The following is a 17578-nucleotide window of genomic DNA, read 5'->3' as shown; positions in this document are numbered from 1 at the left end:
CGCGGTCTCACCAGTTCGTCTCCTCTTTCCCTTCTCTCGTTGCATTCTCTCTTCTCTTCGTGCACTTCCTCACCACTCACTCTTTGTCCGCGTCCCCCGCTCCCAATACTCCCAACTTCGATTCAGGGAACCTTCAGCCCTGGATCCTATCTATGCCTGACTAGGGGTACAATCCACTAACACGGCCTTCCGCCAACTAGCGCTAGACCCCGCCAGCACGCATCGCGTCTGCTCCACTGTATTGGGTTTCTGATACAGTAATCCGCCTGTCCCAATCACTTTAAACATACGGCTTTCCTTCACTGAAAGACATCTCGGCTTCGATACGATAGCTCGACTTGTACAAGTAGATCTCACCGCCCCTTCTTCCCTTTCACCACCCGAGGATTGTTCCTCCCTCCTCGGCTCCCTCATACCTCTCCCTTTTTTATATCTTCATGATGGTTCAGCGCAGGAACCCCCTGCAGAGGGAGTTCTTCCCTCCAAGGGAGAATGGCTGGCATAATGAGAGACCATTCCTCGACTTATCTCAGGAGGGTCGCTTCACAGCTCCCCCTGTCCACCCTCGATGCTTGGTAAATAACCATCTCACGAACCCATTGAAAGGAGTGCTCTAAGCTAACACAACTTAAGCCCGTCGAAGCTGCTCTGAGAGAGTGTGCTGGCCTCTCCGTGAAGGAATTCGCACTCATCGTCCTTGACGAGAATGGAGAGGAGAGGACCTACACTTCGACGTCTCTGACGCCTCATCAACAGAGAATATTTACGGATCGTTTTAGAACCGACTTCCGTCGCACCATACGAAGAGCTAACTTGGGAAGTTCATATCCCAATTCAGGTTTGTCTGACGGGATCTTCCTCAAAATTCTCGCTAAGAGATTTCTTTATTAGCATACAGTCAGGATGGCACGTACAGCGATTTCGATCCCGAGAACCGCCACCGGAAGCCGTCGAGCAGCGGAGACTCATCGTCTGGCGGGAGGAGTCGGCGACTACTTCAATATTCCAAGTCAGAGGAATCGGACGAAGATGACTCCGCCACAAGTGGGAAGAGGAAACGATCTCGTCCTTCACTCTACCAAGGACGATATGCTGACAATGATAATACGCCGGTCCCCGTCCAGAAGACCCAGCAATTGGTCATCGGTGATGAAGCTGAGGTGGAACGCTTCTACTCGGTGCGCTTCAAAGACATGCAGCAATCTTCCTGCAAAGTGATGGGCAAAGCCTTTGTCAAACTCGTGGAACCAAAGAAGCAGACGCACCACCCTTACACTAAGGGCGATATCAAGGCGCCGCCGTGGTGGCCGGATACAAAAGGCGAGAATTCAGTCCGACACAAGGAGCCTGATCACCTCCTGAAAGCAGGTGAGTCCTGATCGCGCGTGATATCTAGGTCGAACAGCTCTTAACATTTAGTGCAGAACGAATTCGACTCCTGGTTCACATCTTGCGGATGATTGTGGAGCCACGTGAGAAACAGTGTCCCACCGTCCAGAAATTGGGCTTGAACGTCAAGAAGTTAGAAGAAGCAACAATGGAGTCGATGTCGAATTGGTTCAATGACAAAGAACACCCCGAGAATGCTGCGAAGAGGGTTTATCTCAAGGAGATTTTCAAAGTCGCAAAAGCTGAAGAGCGATACAAGAACGGGGAAATTGGTAAGACAAGGTCGATTGGTAAGACCTTGATTCATCGACTTACTTTCTCTTCTAGATGGCTCGACCCGAATCCCTGTGATGTACGGCGATAGGAATGGGGTTGATGTTTCGGATGATGACGAACCTGATGAGGGCATCAAGGATGAGGATGAAGAGCACGAGCCGATGCCTGTTTCTGCCGCTATGCCCACGCCAGATAGTCTGGTTTCTCCTACCAGCATGATGCAAAGCCAGCCCCTCCAACAACCTGAATCCGATGCTTTCTACCGGATGCGCCCTCTCCCGGTTCGCCATTATAGCCAACCCCAGATGGAAGAACATAACCCATATGGCGATGGTTCATACATGCCTCGTGGATTCCAGCCACCGAGTCCCGGCTCGCAAGATCCAAACCGTCGCTCGTTCGCATCTCCCGGCTATCAGAGTCCTCAGCAGAGTCTTTACAGTTGGCAGAATAGCATGGTCAGCGCCGGCCCTGTATCGTCGAATTATTACGTGACGACGTCGCCTCAACCACCTCTCGCACCACCGACTGCCCCATACCAACTCCCCCCACCTCATTCTCAGCAGGGCATGCTTCCGCCGCCGATGGTCCAGCATAGCTTTGACAACCTGCCAAACGTCAGGTATGACTCGGGGCCGGCCCTCGGAAATCAGTTGAGGACGGGCAGCCTGCATCACCCCAATCAGATACCCCATGGCTTCCAAGAGTATCTACATGATAGTGGGCCATATGGTCAGAATGATCCCGGCATGAAGCAAGGTCAACATGTCCATACGGGCTAACCACGCCTCCGTCTTGACCCACGTTTGGGCATCAAATCTTTTGAATTCTGTCTACGATGGAGCATAGGAGGGAACATTGTTAGCGTATACCCAGTTTACCAGTTCGTCGGCGATCTTTGTTGTTAGCGTGATCTATCAGTTACCCAATCTGCGGTGCAAGCATCTCCTGGCAGTGTGCGTCTTCTCTAGCAAGTGCAACACTTCTCGTGCTTCATCAACCTCGTCGGTCATTTCCGCAATCTCTTTCAGACCATATCCAATATTGGTTCCAGGCCCGATTTTCCACTCCTCGATTTTCCGTTTGAGATATATAGAAAAAGTTAGCGCGTGCGTTATCTGGGCGGCTCTTTGTTTTGTCAATGTCCATACTGGCTGGTACGATTTCACGATCTCCTTTGGCCGCGTTTCCGGGCTACCTAATTTTTCGCCCTCTTGGTATACGGATGAGAGGCCGCGCGGGCTCGTTCCTATTTGATGTCTGATGTTGATGACCTTACGACTCTCCAAAAAAGGATGTATTGTTTCCTCTTTCATGAAACCTGTGGTAATAAAGGTTGGATGGGGGTGCAACGAGGAGCATGTCTTATCACGGAAGGGGGGCCGGGGGTTGGGGGATCGGATGACAATTTCCAACTCGGGTTTGGGTTGATGTGATTAGGGAGCAGGGGATCTTTTATGAGAGGCATGTTGCAAAACGAAAAAACCAGAAACCACAAAAAAAGAAAGCCCCACAAGGGGCGAGGATAGGGGGAAAGGGGAAGCAAGGAGGCAAAGACGGAACCCAACCGTTGGCCAAGGAACGAAGCAATGAAGGGTATCTTAGATAGCAGCAGATAGCAGATAGCTCGGGGCTCTAAATATGATATCCCTACAGCCCCATCTGTCATTCCCGTTCCAGTGGTCCAAAATTCTCTCGTAGATAGGTAATTATTATGATACTTTGGGATAATGATATCAGCACCGACCCTAATGCGGACGGGGCGTCCCTTGAATCTACGGGGTAGATCCTCCGCACGGAATGTATAGCTGAGGTACTAGCGTCATGCTACCCGCTTTTCACTAAAGTTTCACTAAATAATCAGCCGGCTTCTGATGTCGTGTGGCTGATTGATTTTGATTCGTTTATTAGCATGATTGTCGTCAATGACAGGACCATCGGCGAATAAATGGAGCTGAGCCAAACAAATGGTTAAAGAATGACGAGGGGCCCGAGTTTGAGGCTGTAATCCGTACCGCACAGTATTATTTCGACAGCTGTTGTTCATCTATCCATCTGCTCCTGCGGCAGCACCCACGTTTTAGCTAGGGCGCCGTCGAGCTTGTACCTTGATTGATCCTTGGAACCAAACTACCTCGCCAAGATTCCCCGCGAAGATCCAATCTGCTCTGCCGTCATCGAAGCTGTCGCCACGATGGCGGACAGCAGTTCGCAGTCACCAAGAAGCGCAGCTCCAGCGCCTGTAATTCCCATCCGAAGAGCGATGACTACGGGTGACGAGTCTGCGCAGTTGCGGCGACGCTTTGTGCCTCCTGCGACAGAGGCGCCGACGCCAGGCGTGAGGCGGAGGAGTTCGAATTTCTCCGACTACTCTCTCAATGAAGCGCGGAAGACTTTTCAGTCCTCGACAGATGATCTTCTCTTCCCGAAGCCCAGGACGCCGGGCATCCAACCAGATAATGACTCCTCGGCGTGGCATTCCACGCCCTTGGCGTTTGCTCTGCTCCCTGCCCTCGGAGGGATGCTCTTCAAAAATGGAAGCTCTGTTATAACAGACATCATGCTCCTGGGGCTGGCGGCCATCTTCTTAAATTGGTCTGTCAGACTGCCATGGTTCGTATCCCATGTCCTCACGTCTGCTCGTTCCGGGTGCTGACTGACTTCGTTTGAGGGACTGGTATCACTCGGCGCAATCCATCCGCAAGGAGGAAGAATACAATGGGGACGCGATCGTCGAGCCCGAGAGTGAGGATGATAATGCGCTGAGCTCTTCTCAAACTGCTCTAGATGAAGTTCCGGAAGATCAGCCGGCTTCAAACCCACGCCCGAAGTCACTACGACGCCCTCCTTCCCACGAGGCTGCGGCGAAAGAGCTATACAGGCACGAGCTACTGGCGCTGCTCTCGTGTTTCCTGTTCCCAGTTCTCGGGGCATATCTGCTACATACAATTCGTTCGCAGTTATCTCGACCGTCCGAAGGGCTCGTGTCGAACTACAACCTGACGATTTTCCTCCTCGCATCCGAATTACGTCCCATGGCTCATCTAGTCAAGCTCGTCCAGTCAAGAACACTACACCTGCAACGGATCGTGAAATCCAATCCCTACAATAACGAGAGGGATATCACTCATGTCAAAGATCTCGTGCGAAGAGTGGAAGAATTAGAAGCTCGAAGCTCTAACCTTCAATCGTCAGGGAACGACAGTACAATGGAACCAGCTCTGAGCGGGAAGCAGTCAGCGATGCTCACAGCAGAGGTCCGACGTGCGCTACAGCCCGATCTCGATGCTCTCAACCGTGCTGTGCGCCGGTACGAGAAACGTGCTACTCTACAGGCTTTCCAGACGGATTCGAGGCTCCTTGATCTGGAGGCGCGGCTAAATGATGCCATATCCCTGGCGGCAGCAGCGGCGAATAATGGACTACTGCAGAGAGGATTTACTAGTCTGATCTTCGCATGGGCAGCGTCAGCAATCGTCCTTCCATTCCAAGCCCTCGGCGCCTTTGCACGTCTTCCAATAAAGGTAACTACTGCACTGATCCGCTTCGGCAAGACGTCTATTATTATGGCTAGCCCACCACCAACAATAGAAAGAAACCGACAGCGCTCCTCGAATGGCAAATCTCCCTCATATAATCGAGCTGGGGATCGCAGGGAGGGCAGAGTTAGCAAGAGATGAATGAATGACATAGGTAATAATTTTGTAATGGTACCCGGCACTCAGTTTTTTGATGATGTTTTTTCTCAAGCGATGGAGTAGGTATGGAGAGGTATTCTTTTTGAGCTCTGGCAAAAGGGCTAATCTAGGTATCTTTCCTCCGTACGTACGTACGGTGTATAAATCATATAAATACAGAGCATATCTGTAGATTCTACCGCGATCTTATCATCGGTCCGTAATCGTTAGATCTGGGGTATCTAGGTAATAACAGTCCACTCCTGGTGGGATGTTTGACTTACTCAGGCTTGGTAAAGCTATGCCGCCATGCCATCACGGATAGTACCTTAAGAACGTGGGACCTGGGATCAAGAATTGTATAAAAAAGATGCACCCAACTTCAAGCTCTATACTTTCTTTCTTTCTTTCTTCCTCTCTCAAAATCCCAAACATACCTCCCCCAAAAAGTCAGTCCGTCAATTTCTTACGGAAAGAAACGACGGTTTTGCTCATCTACCTACCTATCTTCCCCTAGCACAACAACAGCCTCTCAAAAGTCAGCTATCCTATCAAAACATCAAGACGTTGCGAAAGTTTCCTTCCTTCCTTTCCATGTATCCTGATTCGCTCGTCTCTCCGGACAAATGAATGAATGAAGAAGATCAATAAAATCAAATCAAATCAGTATCTGGAGACTCTTTAATTCAGCGCTCATTGTTGGTATGAGATTACATTCGGAACTCTCTATTACTGCTTCACTATTGCATTTCATTGCTGATTCTTAAAGTGGGTAGTTAAGTAAGGGGTCGTGAGATGGAGAGGAACGGCGAGACTGAACCTCTTCGAAGTGCAGGACATTGGGATACGTTTTTGTGGGTAGCTTGGTTTGTGCTAAGTACCTTGTGCTAAGTACCTTGTTATGATGAATGATGGCCGGAGATTCATATTAGATATGTCTTTTGTATGCAAGATGGCAGACTCTAGAGGTCTCTCATTCACGAGTATGCGTATACACAAAGATCAAGGGTTTCCTAATATACAGCTACCATCTACGTACGAGACCAGGTTCTTCTAGAGTAGTTTATCATATCGAGGGACGATAAAACAAGATGATGATAGATAGTAGCGTAATAGGTTACTATGTACTTCGTCGCAGACCGGGCTTGGGGATAATAGTGGTAGAGATGATAATTTCCTCTGCGTTATATTCAGGAGCCGGTGAGATGCATAGCTGCCAATGTCTACTTAATGTAGCCTGACCAGCGATGGAAGTTGACCCGCCAATGTTATTTTCGCTTTCCTTCAACACATGGTGAGCGTTTTATACGGGGAAGTTTTCAACCAAGTAGTCTCTATTGAATTTCCAACAAGCTGCTGAGTGTAGCATCAGGCGCATAATCAATGAATAGGAATTTCGAACTGAAAGGATTGGCTTCTGAATTCTGGATACCATGGTGTCATGTACGATGTCGTTTCACTCACACCGCCAAAAGGACAACAGGGACTAATAATACCAGCGCTTGAAGTTGCAGCTCTTCCCATGACTTTAGATTTCCCCTTGATTTCCCCTTGATTTCTTTTTGTTGCAGATGATTCTCTCCATTGCAAAAAGATGTTGAACCTCGGGATCAACGGGATGCGAGGAGTGATGTTGCTCAATATATCGTTACCTGTTGTGTGCGTACCACACACAGCGAACCACAGGTTCAGGGTTTGCATGCTGATTGGCCACTTTGCACACGTCGCACGAGCGGATAGATTTTGGCCTGCGATGAGAACTCTTGCTATGACTGAAGGAGGGACTTGACTGACTGACTCTTACCTCACTCTTAATTACAGAAGCTCGATTGACCTCTACAATACAGACAAAGAAGGGGAACCTCCTCCGCGAAAAGCTCGATCCAATATCTCAAAGCGACGCTCCAAATCCACAACGGAATTCCGACTTCCTCGCATTCGCATCGCGGCGCAACCCCCACCAATTCAACACAGCTTGAACTGCCATCCACAACGACTTGTCTGATCAACGGCAACACTTTCTATTTCATTCCCTTTCCTTTCACCAGGAGTCTTCCTGCACTTCCTTACACCTTTAAAAACGCCGTGTCCCGTCGAGGCCACAGCGAGGTGTAGTTGAAGTGACCAGAAGACGTTCCTATTGCCACTTCCCGACACATGCGCAACCTTCTGTGGAAATATTACCTCGAGGATGATGTCGACAAGTTTCGACGCCTCTTGGCGAATACCAGCCATAATCCGCAATACTCATCGAAAGGTCATGGTGGAGGGGCGGGACAGTCAAACAGCCTTGGCAGCGTAGCTGGGAGTCCGGGAGGGTTTGCGACGTCGCCGAAGGCTTTCATGAAGAATCGGAAGGTTTCAGGCCAAACGGGAAATACGAGTGGCGCAAGAGGAGCAAATACAGCTCTTGGCCGGGCGGAAGTGAACAGCAGAGATCATGCCGGCCTGACCATCTTGCACCGAGCTGCATCCTCGACTGCTGCGAATGCGATAAGCTTTGCTCTTGCTTTGATTGAGCATCCTGCAATCGATCTATACATTCAAGACACGGAAAGTGGATGGACGGCTTTGCACAGGGCATTGTACTTTGGTAACATCACTATTGCTCGTGCAATCATCGATCGCGATAGACGTGATCCGAATGGCCCGGGTGGTAGTACCGCCACAAGAGCTGGCTCTTCTGTCATCAAGGTCAAGGACCACGAAGGAAATAGCCCATTCGATGTCTACAATGCTACTATTGCCAGACGCTCCTTGCAACAAGGAAAGGAGGTAGCCGAGTCCGAAGACGGCTCTCAGGATGACGAGGAATCTGTGACCGACGGACTGGGAGCCAGTGGGAACACTGCCCATTATTCAGTGGATGGAGATGAATTGTTTGTCTTCGGGTCTAATAAGAACCACTCGCTGGGTTTCGGAGATGGAGACGATCGACAACACCCAGAAAAGATCACGCTGAAACGTCCTGATCACTTACTATTTCGATTCTATCGGGAGTACTTGGATTCAATCGAAGGTACCAACGAAGTCGCGCAAAGCAGCGCTCTCAAGCCCACACCGAAATCATTAGAGGATCTCCCTAGCCTCATATTAAATCGACCTGTCATCGTGCAAGATGTCGCGCTGGCAAAGCTCTCCAGTGCCATTCTTACAACGGACCCCGAGTCAAACCTCTATATGTGCGGATTCGGCCCAGGTGGCAGACTAGGTACTGGGGATGAAGTAACAAGGTTCACGCACGTTTGCATCGAGGAAGGCGGCTTGGCTGGCAAGAAGGTTGTGAAAGTCGCTCTTGGGCAGAATCATACCTTGGCTGTCTCTTCGGAGGGCGAGATCTTCTCGTGGGGGACTTCCACCTATGGCCAATTAGGATATTCCTTACCTCGTCCGGCATTGAAAGACGAAGAGCCTATTTGTTCCACACCACGGCAAATATTTGGCCCGCTGAAAAGAGAGACTATTATTGGAGTCGCTGCTTCTGCCATCCATTCCGTTGCGCACACTTCAACCTCCCTCTACTGCTGGGGCAAAAATGAGGGCCAGCTGGGCCTTATGGACTCGGATTCACGTTCACTCGCGATCCAGCCAGTTCCGCGAAAGGTTGGAGCATCGCTATTCAAGGCACCTATTTCGATGGTTTCGGCTATTAATGGAGCAACGATCTGTTTATTGGCAAATCACACCGTCTGTGTTTTTACCAACTACGGGTACAACATTGTCAAATTTCCCTTATACGAGGAGTTCAAAAATTATCATCTGCAGAGTGCAGCACTGACTACTCGATATGGTGACACCTCGAACCATATCTCGTTCATCACTGCTGGGGGTGATACAATAGCAGCAGTCTCAAGTCGGGGCGATCTCTTCACTGTCAACGTAAGAAAGATCGATTCTGATGTTCCATCTGCATCCACCACCAATCCTTCAAAGATCAAATCAGCACTATCACCGCCTCAAAGAATTTGGTCTTTGCGCAAGGGTCACTGGGATGGCATCAGGTCTGTTGGAGTTTCTGAGAATGGATCAGTAATCATTTGCACACAGGCCGGTGCAGTGTGGCAACGAGTCAAAAGAGCCAAGATCAAGGACACCATGGCAGGTAACGGAGGCTTCAGTCGCAAGGATTTCAAATTCCAGCGAGTTCCAGGCCTCACCAAGGTTGCAGCAGTCCGAAGTAATACTTTCGGGGTATATGCAGCCATCCGCAAAGACTGCGATGTGACCAAAAGCCAAATCACGGTGGATGAGCAGGGTCTATGGCATGACATTGATCATTTGCTCAGCATCCGTGACCTTGTGGCTTCAAAGCCGTCTGAAGACAACACTGAAGCACCCAGACTTTGGGTTCCAGCTCTACCAAAAGATGGTTTCAATCCCCTCAAACGTGCAATTCTAACATCTCCTGACATCGAGACTGATGTCAAGCATCACTTGCTCAGACAGGATCCGCAGGGTTATGATTTTGAAATACGCAGCTCGCTTTGCGAGGTTGGAATCCCGGTTCATGGCTTTATGATGGCAGCAAGGAGTCCTATTTTAAGGGCTGCTTTGGCCGAATTCCGCCACACTGGTTCGTCCTCTGTACCGGAAACCCTCGTTGTAGAGGGATCCTCTTCTCAGTCACTCCCTCGGGTCGTCTTTCAGGGATTAGATTTTATCACCATCCTCAATCTTGCAATATACCTGTACACCGATGGGGTGGTCGATGTCTGGCACTTCACCCGCCAGCCCTCGGATATGGCTTTCAGATATAGGCAGGTACGGGTTGAACTCATGAAAACCGCCGCGCATTTGAAGATGGCCAGATTAGAATCTGCAGTCCGTATGATGAGAGAGCCAGATCGGCAGTTGAACCTTGACATGAGTCTGGCTCTTCAAGACCCCGTCTTCTTTGAAGATGGGGACTGCATTATTGAGCTAGATGGCTCGGAGGTGTATGCTCACAGCGCCCTCTTACGCCAACGGTGTCCGTTCTTCGAGGGTCTATTCAATGGCCGTGCTGCAGGACAATGGTTAGCTGGTCGGCGCCAAGACGATTCAAAGACTGTTCGAATCGACTTGAAACACATTGAGCCGGAAACTTTCCAGCTCGTTCTGCGCTATCTGTATGCCGATGTTGGGACAGAGTTGTTCGATGAGGTTGTGTCCAGCGATATTGATGAGTTCTCTGAACTTGTCATGGACGTTATGGGTGTCGCAAATGAACTTATGCTTGACAGATTATCTCAAATCTGTCAGGAGGTGCTCGGCCGCTTTGGTAAGTACTAGTAACTTCATCTCAACGCTATTTTCAGGAGGATACTCCCAAATGTTGAGAATTTTGGCAGTGGACGATCTCTGCTCCAAACAGTTAATCCGCTCAATAAACCGAAATATCTGCGATCGACTTAGCTAACATGTTGGTAGTGAACACTCGCAACGTGTCTCAGCTTCTGAATATCGTTGCCCCTTGTTCGGTGACGGAGTTCAAAGATGCCGGACTTGAATATCTCTGCCTGCAACTGGAGGCGATGCTCGAAAATCATTTACTCGATGACCTTGATGAGGATCTTCTTTTGGAGTTGGATGAGGTCGTCCGTGCGAACCAGCTTAACTGCCTCCCCTTCGCAAAGAGCGGCAGAGCTGAGATGTTGTTGCACGAACGGCATCCTGGTCTGGCAGGGGAAATTGACGAGGAGAGGCAACGCAGGATTCGCGACATGGCGTTCCGAGAAAACCTCAAAGATGACGACAGTAGACTATCTACTTCGTTCCGAGCTCGAGTTGGGAGTTTGGATGATTTTATCTCTGGTTCTCCCAGCCAAGAAAAGGCCCGGCGAAAGTCCAAACAGGTTCGGAACGCACCTTTCAGTCCTAGCATTCGCCCGAAGGACTCTACTATGGATCTGATGTTTGATATGGATGATGATGATCCGCTTGGTTCAGGGAGTCCCAATCCTTCAGCTCTAAAGACGGTCTCCGGTATAACACCTGTCGCTAAAACGGGCCCAGAAAGTATTCCCGCCCACTGGGATGAGCTGGAGTCAAATGCAGTAGGGGAAGAGCCTTCTTCCTTGCCCTCGAGAGCTGCTGGGTTTGACATCCAACCTGTTAAGGAGACTCCACCCTCAGCAGCTGGCACTAAAATATGGTCCTCTCCAGCTCTACCATCGAAGAAACTGGATATGCGGGAAATCATGGCGCAAGCTTCATCGAGCCGAACATCAAACTTGTCGATGAGTCTCTCGGCTCAAAAGGTTAAAGATGACGCTGGGAAGAAGATGACACCTCAGAAGCTTTCGCAAAAGGAGCGCAAGAAGCAGCAACAGCAACAAGCTATAGCCCAAGCCCAAATGGCCAGCGAAGCCAAACCATCGTCTCCCTGGCAGATAGCTGCTACTGGAAAGAAAACCTCTTTGAAGGACGTCCTGAGCGAGCCGAAGCCTTCCCCGGCAGCGGTGCCTGCACCAACCTTCGCTTCTCCTATTCCATCTCGTCCCTCGACACCTAGACGTACTGCATCACCCGATACACGGTTTTCGGGTCAGCAGAGAAGGGTTAACAACCCAATACCGAAGGGGGGAATATCATCGGCTGGTCCAGCGAGCACAAGCCAAACTGTGGCGAAATCATCACCTCTTGTTCCGCACTCCAAAACATATACAACTCCGGCTGCCAAGGCCGAGCCATCATTGCAATTATCCATGGCGGATATTATTGGACAGCAAAGGAGAGAACAAGAAGTCATCAAGGAGGCTGTTGCGAAGAGAAGTTTACAAGAGATCCAAGAGGAACAAGCATTCCAAGAATGGTGGGATCAAGAGAGTAAGAGGGCACAAGAAGCAGAGGCCTTAAGAGCGAAGGGTGCAACGGCTGGAGCATCCAAAGGGGGTAAAGCCGGTAGTGGAAGGGGAAAAGGTGGGTCAAGAGGGAGAGGAGGGAGGGGCCGAGGCGATACCGCTCGAAGTGGTAGGGGAAGGGGTCAAGAGAGGGGATCAAGTGGGATCCAGTAATATAGAATCATGCATGTATTATATATTCCACGGCGTTGGGAGATACTCATAATTGCTCCGCACATAATCGCGAGCCGGCGTATGTTTTGGTGAATAGACTACAGTGCTATCTTAACTACCCATCTAATATTGCCCCACTTCTATCATCTTCGCTGGCAGACTGAATGACGTGGACCTGTGTGTTGGCCAACACGAATATCAGTAAATGGCATCGAATCAGTTAAAGCTTTGACCCGGAAAGCTGTGAATTGGACACAGAATAAGGGGTCCACTCTCAGATACCAAAATATAATGTCAACCGGAGCCCTGCGAGAACACGGACCTCAACCCCTCGCGCACATGATCTCTATCCAAGATACCAACAGCATGGCCGGGATGCTGAATTCAAGCAGGCGGTGTACGCGAGCTGCCGAAGCTCTTAGACAGGAGGTTATCAAGATTTTAGCTTTCTCGGCCGCAATTCCGAACTTCTCGGCGGGTGATTTGCGAGACGGTGAGGGAGGTGAGATGAGAGATGCTGGGATCCCATAGAAGGTGTTCAAGTAGAATATACGTAATAAGTTCCGTCTCGGTCACCTCATCCGTCTGTCTTCCTGGCACCCCAAAAGCCCCTTCCATAGCTAACCAGAATCTCGTCTCCCTTCTTGACGCCGCCCCTCCCCTTGCCGCTCCTGCCCTCGCCCAGCACCCAAACCGCCATGCCCCTCTCCCTCCTCCTCGGATCCCACACCTCCTTGAACTCGGCGTTGGGCCGGTCCGCGACCCCGCGGTAGTCGTTGATGAAGCGCGCCTCGTTGCCCTTCCGCTGCGCGTCGATGGCGAGCTGGAGCTCCCGGTCCAAACTCAGATCGTAGTCCGACGCGGCGTGCGGGTCGGCGGCGTCCGAGGAGGTCACGCAGCTGGGAGATGCTGCATCGCTGCTGCATGATGGCGGACCGTGGATTTCCCCGAGGTAGGGCAGGATGAAGGACCCCGGTTTGAGATCTTTGCAAGCGAAGAGTCCGTATTGGCCATGTGCCGGATGGGAAGGCGACGTGATGGGCGTGATTTTCACGAGCGGACAGGGACCGCTCGGGGTATTGGGGGGGATGTCCTGGGTGTCTTTGGGGCGTGTTCGAAGGCTGGAGAGGTGGGCTGCGCTGAGGGCTTGAGAGTAGCTTGGTGCCGTGAGGTATGAGACATTAGGAGGCCAGTTCTTGGGAAGCCGTCCTGAGTCCGATTTGGGCATTTTTTTATTTTTTTATCACCGGTGCAGAAACTCCGTGGCTTTGGGAGAGATAATAGGGAGTGTATTCCACGTTGCGTGCATAGTTCTGTCGGGTTCTGGCTTCAAACTCCGTCGAATAGCGGCACGAAGAAAAATTCGAAAAGCCTGAGTCCACCCGGAAATCGCAGCAGAAGAGGGTCGGTCACTGACCTGAAAAGGCAGATGAGGCACTAGCCATAGAAGGGGGAGGGGGACCAAGAGGGCTCAGAGTTCAGATAGAAGGATATGATTTGGCCCTTTGGGACGGGAGAAAGTGAAGCTATCCAAATCCCGAAGTTTGATACAGGTACGTTGGTTGTGGGAAATGAAAAAGGCCAAGCTTTTAGCCGAAGATAGCCGAGGTTTGATATGCGGCCGTCCCCGCATTTACCGTTGGATGCCCGCAGGGATAACAACGCCACTGACAGCAGAGATGTCGAAGGTGGGAGGCTGATGACCTTACTCAAAGAAATATTACTCTTGGATGTCACTTGCTGGAAAGGATTATATCTGGTTCTGATTTCTGGCGTTGTAGAGAAGAGAAGCAAAATGGTCGGAGGTTGGAGGCCATGACGCCATGCTCTCCCGTTCATCCTGAATGTGTGAGGTCATTTGATTTGCCATCTCCAGAACAGACCGTAAATACTATCCAGATCCAAACTGTATCGTCTAACCATCAACTACTAAAACTTCGAACCACAAGCTCTCCATTAATATATTATATACAATATAGAACTGAAATCCCTTCCTGCTAGCCACGAACAGAATTGAAATAATGGCTTCCGTCATCGACTCTCTCAGCTCACTCATCTCCTCCATCTTCCATGCCTTCACCGCCGCCTTCGGGTCCGTCATCGCGGTTATACAATCTCTCTTTGATGCGGGCTCCAGCACCATACAAGCAGGGTCTTCAGCTGCCGGTGGTGCCCTCTCGGGCTTTGCGCAGATCTTGGAAGGGTTGTCGAATTTCATCATGAGTACGCATCATCACATCCCAGAAACATATGTCTCTCTGGTCTCCGTGAAGCTGACTTCCTATGCAGACAATCTTGCCGTTACCACCGCCCTGGTCGCCGCTGTCATCGGCTATTCGATATACTATGAGTACAATCAACGACAAGCTCAACGAGAAGTTGAGCGTGCCGCCGAGGAAAAGCAACAGAAGATGACTTAGGGTTGCTTGGATGATGTTGATGTGTCCCTCGTATGGGGAGGGCCTCCTGCAGAGACAGGATTTGGTTGCGATGCCATATAGTTGCTGGCGCACTCAGGAAGTAAGCTGCCAAATTGCACGGAAAGTGAAAGGTCAGAGAGAGGACGACGGAGGCATACTAATTGAAAGTTGTCTGATTTTAGGTGCTTTGGGAAAGTGATAATAGCATGTGTATATCAATGAATGATCAATCATCAGCCTTTGAACTAAAAGTGATCCGCTGGATCCAGGCCTTTACAGCGTGACCTTCAATCTTGATAATGAATGAGCTGTCACCGTAAACATTCCGTTAGATAGAATACCTGGACAAATGGTTGCCACATCTCTACATATCAGCAAGGTTCCTTGGGTCCTGCCAGCTGATGAACACGGTATGCGCTTCCACCTATCTGACATGGTCTTTTTGTATCATGTAGCATCTGGTAAAATTCAATTTGCTTAGAATTATGACACAAAGACGTCCATGCATAACAATTCCTGTGTACTAGGAACCACTTCTCAAAGTGAATTTGCACCAAGAGATCAGAGTTATCTTTGGAAGTTGGTCTATCAGTTTGCTTAGTATCCACCGATTGCCATTCCATGTCTTGGAGCTAATGTTATGGAGCCAAGTTTGGTGGACCAATGCCAGCCAATGTTGGGACGGGCCAACCGCCTATACCACCGGCACAAGCTGCGTATCAATCAGTCCACCCTAGTACTACCAGTGCCTCTAACGTATCTAAAACCTGTCCTTCTAGTCTTACGAGGTCACAAGTATAACACTACGTGTCGTGGTGGAAAGGGTATGCGATAGGGAACGAAATTTGATATAGCCGTTGTGGGAGTTGAAACAGGTGTTGTAGTGTGATCCTTTTTCACAACAGATCACAAAGTACGGAATTCACACTTCATATTACATGTTTAAACTTAGCTATAGCCTATTCCGAGAATCGTACATATCTGTTGGAACAGAGGTTTGGTGAAAGAATGATATATTCCTCATGCTAAGCTATGGGGTATAATCTAGAGCATGCGTCCCATATTCCCCCGGTGCTATGGCATACGTCCCATACTCCCTAGAATAGTTCCCGAAACAATATTTCCGTAGGCCCGTCTTTACTTCCCGCTCAGCCAACCATCCACACTGTCCCTGAGCTGCTCATTCTCGCCCCAGGTCCCCTCACCATAGCTCTTCTCATATTCCACGCGGAGCATCTCGTACCGGTCCTTGAAGCCGCGGGCCCAAGTCTCCATATCCTTTGCTGTTTCCTTGATGTTCTGAGGGAGCCAGAAGCCAGCTTGGGGGATATGCTCCCAGGGTTTCACGCAGGCCATCTCCTGGGGATTAACCTCGAACTCGATGCTGGCCATCCGCGTCACACTGTCCTTATCTAGCGGGCCTAGGAAACCACCTGCGTGCAAAAACTCGAAGACGCGCACTGGTTCGCGCGCAGAGCGCACAATCGCGATTGCCAGCCAGGAGACGGGGGATTCGAAGAAGCCCACCGGAGGTTGGTGTTCAATCGAGGCGCATTTCTTTGGGATTTCGAAACACTTTAGGAGGGAATAGACTTTCTGAACGGCCTCTGAGCGACCCCTCCAATCAATCGGATGATAGAAGCTTTCCTCGAGAGAGAGCAGCCTGTTATTCACAAGGCCTTCGAATGCGAGGTAGAAATGCTCCTGCACTCTGAACCTCCAGCGAAAACACTCTAATTGATCAGCAAGTCTCATTCCGCACTGACTGCTGGTCATTTTGCCCTCGGACATGAAGCGTCTGGCATTCTTGCCCATGGTCAATATGGCATTGTCCCTCTCGAGAGAAGGTTTGCCAACGAGACTAGCCTCTTTCTCCATCACTTCGCTAGCGGAATCAATTTCCGACACCTTCTGTTCAGTTGATGCCATGATCTACACGGATGTGTATTGTGTTTTGTGAAGAAAGGATGTGTGAAGTGTGGAGAGGATGTATGTAAATGGAGAAGCTGTGGAAAGAGATAAGGAGGGGAGGAACAATTCAAATTTAGACTAAACTTTATGTACCTACTTCGAATGATTTAAACTATCCTTAGGTTGCGCAGAAACCCATGGGTCACTACGTTGAGGTATGAAATGGGTTGGGTATCTACCCTAGGGTAGGTTATTATCCTAACCTTACCCATGGGGGGTGAGCTTTGGTGGACGCCTATTTTCCGAACCAAGCTGCTCGATATCTGCCAGTAGCTCCTCCTTTTGAGCCTTATAACCATTGTTCTGCTTCGGGAAGATCGAGAGGCCTCAGAGGCAAACAAAGTGAAGTAACCAGCGAAGGTACAGTATATCGTAAAAACACCAAAATAACCAAAGTAACTCTCAAGGACAGAGGAAAGATGAGGAGGAAGATGGGAGTAAAGGAAAGAGGAGGAGTAGGAGTGTGAGGACACACCAAACTGGCGTAGGCCACACGCCGACATGGTGTCCATCTTGTCTGCGCACGGGAAACTAAATCCCGAAATTGCGAACCCACCGAAGGCGCCTAGTAGCCAGCATCTGGAAACCAGAAAAGGAAATGTTGGTGTTGGGTGGTGCAGGAAGGGGAACGAGAAACGAGAAATAGGGGGCTGCTTTTGTATGCTTTTGTATTGTCGCGAAATCGAAAAGCGTGGAGCTGAAACCGTCAACAGGCAATGGTGGTAAAATCCATCGTTGCCAGTGAAGCAATTCTCAACGGGTTCGATTCCTGGCGAACGCAATAAGGAAGTTACAATATTTCTATATATATCCCCTTTTTTTTGTTGGTTTATTATTTCCCCCTCCCCTG

The 17578-nt window shown here is 49.9% G+C and overlaps 7 protein-coding genes across 7 annotated transcripts; 4 read left to right on the top strand and 3 right to left on the bottom strand.

Annotated features, from left to right (window-relative positions):
* The first annotated feature begins 284 nt into the window (after positions 1-284).
* Positions 285-2515, top strand: M430DRAFT_223806 (hypothetical protein). The gene is made up of 5 exons (XM_024864684.1): positions 285-575; positions 634-838; positions 892-1368; positions 1425-1661; positions 1717-2515. The coding sequence occupies exons 1-5, from the start codon at positions 438-440 to the stop codon at positions 2445-2447; spliced, it is 1788 nt and encodes a 595-aa protein (XP_024722458.1). The 5' UTR covers positions 285-437; the 3' UTR covers positions 2448-2515.
* Positions 2516-3928: 1413 nt separating this feature from the next.
* Positions 3929-5345, top strand: M430DRAFT_99579 (hypothetical protein; the record flags this gene model as incomplete). The annotated part of the gene is made up of 2 exons (XM_024870197.1): positions 3929-4278; positions 4337-5345. 2 exons carry the CDS (start codon positions 3929-3931, stop codon positions 5343-5345), a joined length of 1359 nt encoding a protein of 452 aa, XP_024722457.1.
* Positions 5346-7499: 2154 nt separating this feature from the next.
* Positions 7500-12337, top strand: M430DRAFT_49441 (hypothetical protein; the record flags this gene model as incomplete). Its single annotated transcript, XM_024868071.1, has 3 exons — positions 7500-10602; positions 10752-11339; positions 11460-12337. 3 exons carry the CDS (start codon positions 7500-7502, stop codon positions 12335-12337), a joined length of 4569 nt encoding a protein of 1522 aa, XP_024722456.1.
* Positions 12338-12914: 577 nt separating this feature from the next.
* Positions 12915-13565, bottom strand: M430DRAFT_98830 (hypothetical protein; the record flags this gene model as incomplete). Its single annotated transcript, XM_024870147.1, has 1 exon — positions 12915-13565. The coding sequence occupies one exon, from the start codon at positions 13563-13565 to the stop codon at positions 12915-12917; it is 651 nt and encodes a 216-aa protein (XP_024722455.1).
* Positions 13566-13670: 105 nt separating this feature from the next.
* Positions 13671-14267, bottom strand: M430DRAFT_223762 (hypothetical protein). Its single transcript, XM_024864682.1, has one exon. The coding sequence runs from the start codon at positions 14174-14176 to the stop codon at positions 13775-13777; it is 402 nt and encodes a 133-aa protein (XP_024722454.1). The 5' UTR covers positions 14177-14267; the 3' UTR covers positions 13671-13774.
* Positions 14268-14358: 91 nt separating this feature from the next.
* M430DRAFT_49439 (hypothetical protein) lies at positions 14359-14757 on the top strand (the record flags this gene model as incomplete). Its single annotated transcript, XM_024868070.1, has 2 exons — positions 14359-14560; positions 14627-14757. The coding sequence occupies 2 exons, from the start codon at positions 14359-14361 to the stop codon at positions 14755-14757; spliced, it is 333 nt and encodes a 110-aa protein (XP_024722453.1).
* Positions 14758-15888: 1131 nt separating this feature from the next.
* Positions 15889-16686, bottom strand: M430DRAFT_57637 (hypothetical protein; the record flags this gene model as incomplete). The annotated part of the gene is made up of 1 exon (XM_024868681.1): positions 15889-16686. The coding sequence occupies one exon, from the start codon at positions 16684-16686 to the stop codon at positions 15895-15897; it is 792 nt and encodes a 263-aa protein (XP_024722452.1). The 3' UTR covers positions 15889-15894.
* Between the last annotated feature and the right edge of the window lie 892 nt (positions 16687-17578).

This window comes from Amorphotheca resinae (genome assembly GCF_003019875.1).
Source record: "Amorphotheca resinae ATCC 22711 unplaced genomic scaffold M430scaffold_4, whole genome shotgun sequence".
Taxonomy (NCBI): domain Eukaryota; kingdom Fungi; phylum Ascomycota; class Leotiomycetes; order Helotiales; family Amorphothecaceae; genus Amorphotheca; species Amorphotheca resinae.
The sequence above is the reverse complement of the archived record's forward strand: the minus strand, read 5'-3'. Positions and strand labels throughout refer to the sequence as shown.

Bases quoted from the DNA above. Each gene is read 5' to 3' on its own strand.
- M430DRAFT_223806 (XM_024864684.1), top strand. From the start codon at position 438: ATGATGGTTCAGCGCAGGAACCCCCTGCAGAGGGAGTTCTTCCCTCCA. The intron at 576-633 runs GTAAATAACCAT...ACACAACTTAAG, and splicing joins CTGTCCACCCTCGATGCTTG to CCCGTCGAAGCTGCTCTGAG. The intron at 839-891 runs GTTTGTCTGACG...TTTCTTTATTAG, and splicing joins AAGTTCATATCCCAATTCAG to CATACAGTCAGGATGGCACG.
- M430DRAFT_223762 (XM_024864682.1), bottom strand. From the start codon at position 14,176: ATGAACGGGAGAGCATGGCGTCATGGCCTCCAACCTCCGACCATTTTG.